The 6,640-nt window shown below is 44.0% G+C and overlaps 1 protein-coding gene across 1 annotated transcript in view; it reads right to left on the bottom strand.

Moving 5' to 3' along the window:
* Window positions 1–2,508: 2,508 nt before the first annotated feature.
* DDX10 (DEAD-box helicase 10) overlaps window positions 2,509–6,640 on the bottom strand; it is a 167,335-nt gene continuing 163,203 nt past the window's right edge. The window contains exon 18 of the mRNA XM_053385784.1: window positions 2,509–2,787. Within this exon, the coding sequence (XP_053241759.1) occupies window positions 2,613–2,787 (175 nt within the window). The 3' untranslated portion in view covers window positions 2,509–2,612. The remainder of the gene's footprint in view (window positions 2,788–6,640) is intronic.

Genomic DNA, 6,640 nt, shown 5'->3' with positions numbered 1-6,640 from the left:
ACCCTTCCACATCATGATTTGACTTGCTGGAGGCAGCAACAGCATCCCATCTTTGTTGACACAGGATATGAAGGGCTCAAATTCATCCCTTGTAGCAATCCCTCTTACAACACGGAATTGATAAGCTTTGGGATGTTTTTGTTAAGCAGCCCCCTGTTATTTGAGGGGGTGGAATAGCTGGTGCATATTGGATGCTGTGGTATGGTGGCGACGGTGTTGAATTAGAGCAGGTTTGAAACCCCAGTCCTCCATGAAACTCACTGCGTGACCTTGAGGCAGACACTCTCTCTCAGCCAAACCTCCCTTAACAGCGTTGTCATGAGGAGCTCCTTGCAGGAAAGGAAGGATATATATGTAAATGATAAATACATTCTAAGCTCCATCTTCCTCCAAATTTGCAAATTTGCTCCCTTATCATCATCAGCCTATTTTCTGAGGAAAGGCTCCAGAAGACTCTTATTTTTAACCAGTAAGAAAAATGATGTACTGTAGAGGTGAGAAATGGAATAGGATGGTAATTTTCATTCCCTCCACCAGCAAGTCCTTGCACCTACGACCTCCTTACTGTTTGCATTTCCTTCCTTCCTTTTTCTGGTCGCATCTCCTGTGCTCACAGAAGTGTAGCGGGCAGCAGCTTGATTCAGAGAGACAGCAGCTGTTCGTGTTCATGGTGTGGATCATCAAACCTAATAGGGCTTGTTAAAAGTGCGACAGACCAAGGATAAGCTCACCAGCTCACTCCAATCAACAGGGTGTCAAGCCAGGCCTCCGAAATGCCACCTTAGGATGCTGTTAACACTTGCATCCCTGCTTCCAGGTCCCTAACTCTTAAGGACTTCAGGAGGCTTACAGGAAAATATAAACTTCAGTAGAAAATCACCAAGGCTGTCACCACTATCCAAATACACCTGCTTATCCTCTACCTGTATTTCAAATTTCAAATGCTCTAATTAAGAAGCTTAAGTCCTCTAGGCAGGATGAGAACAGGACAAACTACAGTGATTCTGGAAGTTTCTGATCTTTGTTAACACAACCCCAACCTTTCAGCCAGTGGCTGAAAGGGATTAGTCAGGGCTATCAAATTCAATCTCTACTCTCTGTTTTTAAAATTTTGCACCTGAATCTCTCTTTCTCTCTCTTCCTCTCTCTTCCTCTCTCTTCCTCTCTCTCTCTCTCTCTCTCTCTCTCTCTCTCTCACACACACACACACACACACAGAGTTTGCAATGTATATTTGACAAGAAGCAAAGTGGCAAGAGGACTGCACTGTAAAAAGATGCATACAAGCAGGAACTTTGGCATGCTAATACCCTTGTAGTCTCCCAACCCACCATCTATGTTTACCTCTGAGAATGTAGAGATATTTGCACACCAGTGAATGAACAGAGCCTGTTGCCACATACAAGCATCTATGGACTGGAGAACTAATCCCAACAGTGGCACTAGAAAAAGAATAGGGGGGGGGGATCACACACAGGGAAGCAGTATTAGGAGAAACCAGCAGGACTTTCTCAGCTTCCTTTTTTCCAAAAAAACCTTTGGGATAAATGCGACGGTGCCATTCTGCCCACAACCACCAAATCCAAGGTGGATCAGTGAAGACCCTCTGGTGGGGCATTCTAACCACCCAGATATTGACATGGCCTTCCTCGGGTTTCCTTGGAACTTCTAACATGCACCTTTTCCAGGTGCATGTTAGAAGTTCCAGGCCCTTGCCACTGTGAAAGGGTCCACACCCCACAGTTTAAGATGCAATGTCTTAAAATGATGGAGAGTACTAAATAGAGTGAAGAGAGTGAAAATAGGCATACATTATTCCCAAGTTTCAGAATTTCAAATCAAAGGCTTATAAGGCAAATCAGTGCATGAACCCATACCTGGTTTTATTTTGCAAAAGAACGAAACGGTATTGCTCATTACAATTAAAAGTTTACAGAAATATTCGCTCATTCATGAAGCCCTTTTTGGTCTCTCTACCTTCTGAAAAAGCTGTCTGGCACAGAGCAGTCTTGTCATTCTGATGGGCACCGAAGCCTCCATGTGCAAACCAGTATTGCACTTCATCATCCCCCAAGCTGACATGCCCAGATGTTTTGGACTACAACTCCCATCAGCTGCAGCCAGCACAGCTGGGGATAATGGATACTGGCTGGACCCACGAAGAATTGTAGTCCGAAACATCTGGCGGCCACCAGGTTAGGGGAAAGCTGCTTTGCAATGATGTCCCTCTCATCTTTGAAGTGCCATGCATGGTTGTTTAGGAAATATCAGAAGATCCTTATTATTATTATTAGAATTTATATACCGCCCTATACCTGGAGGTCTCAGGGCGGTTCACAGAATAAAATCAAAATAGAAAACCACAAAATACATAAGCAAAATAAAAACAGCAACCCAATAACCCCCACCCACCCCAAAAAAATCATTTTAAAAGGGGAAAGGATCCGCACAACATTTAAAGTAAGACAATTAACAAACATGGACAAGAGCCACTCGCTGGAAAGACCATTATCTCAGAAATGTTTGCAGCAATATTTATTTATTGGCAACCAAATTGGCCAGGTGCCTTTCTGATACAAAGACAAAAATAGCTTTGAAATAAGGGGGGGGGATTAGTTTTGGCTGTTGAGCAGATGTAATACTAGCGCTTCATCTTCCGCAAGGGAAAGGCCTGTATCTAATGTTGCAAACGAGTCCTCTTTGCTGAGTTTGATCTTCTTTCTTCTTGGCACTGTTTCTACCGCTGATGCGCTTCCACCAGAATGTTGTTTGTCCATCCCAGGGCCACTGCAGAAACAAATAAATCACCCTTTTAATAAGTGCATTTAAGCCAATTAAGCACCATGCAAACACACAATTCATTTTTAACAGAGGCAGGTTTATGCACAGATAAGGGACAAGCACGTTGATGGCTGTAAAAAGAGGAACTATAGATTGAAGAGCTCAAAAGTTGAGACCAATTCTGCTGACCAAGGAAAATGTGTCATTAGTTGGAAGAAACAGAGATTTACCATTGCTTTAGATTAATTTACTGTTTGTTGATGGCAAGCAACAAATATGAGCACGTGTAAATTTAAACGCTCGCTAATATTGTGGACTAAACATGTCTTGCTCCTCGTAATCAGATATGCGTTGTGACTTGTGCGGCATTGACTAAGAGGAGCTCTGGTCAATCACAGCAAAGCAGCATCTAGTCCACAGTAGACAACCAGGTGCTCTCAAGAAATCCAAGCATCTATGGGCTAAAATGTAGTAGTCCTTGGCCACTCTTGCTGCTCTAAGCAACCAGTAGCTAGGTGAGTCACCATTTTCAAACATACAGGTTCCACACAACCATCACAGCTATCACCCAGTGATAGAACTATCCTCTGAATTTGTCTATTCCCAACTTTCCAAATTTAAATTTCTCCAAATTAACAAAAACAAATTGGCAATAACCTTGTCAAACACTTTTTTTGGCATCAAGGGATATGTTTGCAGCCGAATCTCTCTCTCTCTCCCCTATTCCAAGCAAGCAAATTGGCAACCAATCTTAAATGATCCACTCCTTGTGAATAAAAACCCCTTGGTCCAGATGGACTATTGTTGCTGGCCCTGCCTGGATTCTATTGGCAAACACAGCTGTTAATATTTTAACATCTATATTAGGGAACATATTCTGCTGTAACAATTCAGTAAGCACAGTGGTGGGGGACAGCAATCAGTTAATAGGAAGCCGGTCGAATTTGCTCTGGATTTTTGGAGGGCAACTGTCTATCATGGGTTGGTAATTTTTCCAAAAAATAAAATAAAAAATGGTCTGGTTATGATATCAGCATGGGCAATTCACTCCCAGTCTGATCTGAAAACCATTCATTGGTGTATAGGTAGGTTTTTGTTTTTAAGAGGAGCATCCTCCTGCTGCCTTATAAAACCAAAATTTAAAATGTGTTTTGTTTAGGTCAGCACTGTTTATACTGACTTTATTGCAAGCACAAATAATTGCAGGGGCAACAGAGTGCCCACTATTATGAAACACCTAGCAGGGCTTTAAAAATAATAACACAGCATATTAAAATGTGAATTTGCAAAGCAATAGCAGCACAGTGAAACTTCCCATTCCCCAAATAAACAAAATTGGGGAAAAAATATTTTCATTTTTGCTGTCTCTGTCAAAAAAGATAAAATTAGACCTATCTGTTTTGCAGTGGGATTGCAGGTGCGCATTCCATATGCTCTGCCTACCTGAGCTGTTTTTGTCGACAAGACCACATCGTAAGTATCATATTCTATTAAACTAAAGAAAGATCTCTGTGCAAGCCCAGAACCTCATCTTTGTGGAGGATGGGTGGCAAAATGATGAGAAGATTGTTATTAATATATCACTGATCTAACGTTGACATTTTTTGAAGAGGAAAAACTGAGACATGAAGACTTTTTTACAGCCGGGTCTTGAGACTGTCTGCACATCAATCAAGGTATCTGCTATCCCCAAGTTACTGCTAGGACTCTGGGCTTGAGAGGTTCACATAAGGAAGCATGCGTGAAGACCGGACATTAGTGGCAGCTCTTGTGGCAACTGCTACAGTTCCTACCGCTGGGTGCTGCTGATGAGTGAGGATGAAGCTGTGCCCTTGTTGGAGAGTATCAGGAGAAGATGGAAGGGCCAGCCAAAGACATTTTACTGCCCAAGACGAAGGACAAGGTGGCACCTCTCTCCATTCCAGGTACAGAAGCCACATGGAATTGCAGATGAACCTTCCTTGAACACAGGTGATGTGATAGCATCCTCCATTGCATCTAAGGCAGTGGAGGATTGCCAGGACAGGTTGTGTATCAACAGAATAAAATGCCTAGGAGATTCGGGAGTAACAGCATGAGGTGGTTGCCACTCTGTGCCTAGTGGTAGGACCGGCTCTGAGTGGCAACAGAAGCAACCTGGCTGCTACTCTAGCACCATGCATGCAGACAGAATACTTACTTATTGGTCCAGGCCAGGTACTCAAATGGCAATTTGCAGAGTATGACACGCAACCCCCTTGCCAATAGAGTGGGAGGATCACAACAGGCTCCTCCTACGGCTGCTGTAGCCACTTTTTGAAAAGGAAACAATCCTCCACAAGATGGGAAGTCTGATTCCCTTCCCTACTTGTGCCAAGTTGCTGCTGCAGCAACCACTTGCAAGAGAGAGTCAAACTGTAGTCATTTGCGGAGCCCAGGGAGCAGTGAATCCGACTAGTCCCAGGGCAAGGTCCAACCAGATGAACCAGACATTGTGGTTTATAAAAGGAGGTTATTGTCCTCGCCCATAGCTTGGCTTGTTTAGAAAATGACCAGGGCTCGTTATCTCTGCCATCAGTCAGGGGACCAAGGACCACTGGGAGTCAGCTCCCATCCCATCCAGCCTATCTCCCTTCCAAAAGCCAAAGGAGAAGGAGCCACAGGGAACTAGGTTCTCGCATGCCCTGCCTAAAAGAACACTCCTTTCCAATGGACAGTTGCTTTGGGGCTGCAGAGGGAAGAGGGCATTTGGCTGGAGTAACAAGCAGAAGCACCAGCAGAGGAAAGATGAAGCAGGCCTGAACTGGGAATCAATGCCCTCTTACGGCTCACTGCTTTGTTCTGGCCTTGAAGAACTGCTCTCTCTCTCCTCTGTCTTTCCCCTCCCCTCTCCAATCACCGCCTGAAAAGCGGGATGAAAATAAAGTGAATGAATAGCAAGTCCGTCTGCGTTTCTGGCACATCTCAGAACAGGCGTGCTTTGAGAAGTCCTGGGCCCAGAGCACAGTGCTTAGCGTTTGAAGTGAAAAAGAGGTAGATGGAGGAATCTGGAAGAAAAGATTTTAAGCGCTAGCAAGATGACAGAATCATAGAGCGAGGGAAAAGAGAGTTCAAGTCTGTGTAGTGAACAGTGGAGCCGCAAAATCCACAAGCGCAGACAATCTTCAACTGCATAGTTTGGAGCAGCCATTCTCAGTCTGGTTCCTTCCAGAAGTTTTAGACTACAACTCCCATCAGGCCCATCCAGCAAATCTCTGCCCTGGAGGCCCAGGTCCTGCTTCTCCTTGCTCTTCCTGCCTGTCCACCTGCTGTCCTCCTCCAAGTGTGTGAGCAGTGACAAGTATGATGAGAATGAGGAGATACCACTTAGGGTTTGTAAACCTGATGGCAAGGTCCATTTCTCTCTCTCTTCTCTCTTTCTTTTAACTGATGTGAGCTTTGGGAGACAATTGTTGTCTGCCAAGCAGGGTGAAAATATAGGCATCACCAGTGAAGCTTTGACCTCTTCCTGAGATGTGTGGTGGAACTGAAATATCTTTCCAGCACATATATAGATAATGGATAATGCTCCCTCAAACTTTCCTCCTGGATTTGTGGGGCAGATTTAAAAAATACACAAACCAAACAAATAAAACAGTAAAAGGCAGCCTTGCAAAAGGCAGCCTCGTTTATGTGTAACACTAGTCATGCCCTTCCCAGCCTGATATCCCTAGTTTCATAAGTAACATGGATCTATTATTTTGTGAGCTTTCTTGGACAAGTCTGCTTGCTGTACTTTTCCGATAAGACGAGGTTTTAAAAGTAAAAAATAAGATTAAAAATTGGGTGCGTCGGGTGCGTCTTATACATGGATAGTGCATATGCGAGACGGGCGATTGGT

This window comes from Podarcis raffonei, chromosome 4, assembly GCF_027172205.1.
Source record: "Podarcis raffonei isolate rPodRaf1 chromosome 4, rPodRaf1.pri, whole genome shotgun sequence".
In the NCBI taxonomy this organism is placed as follows: Eukaryota; Metazoa; Chordata; class Lepidosauria; order Squamata; family Lacertidae; genus Podarcis; species Podarcis raffonei.
Note: the sequence above shows the minus strand (reverse complement) of the source record. Positions and strands in the feature narration are given on the sequence as shown.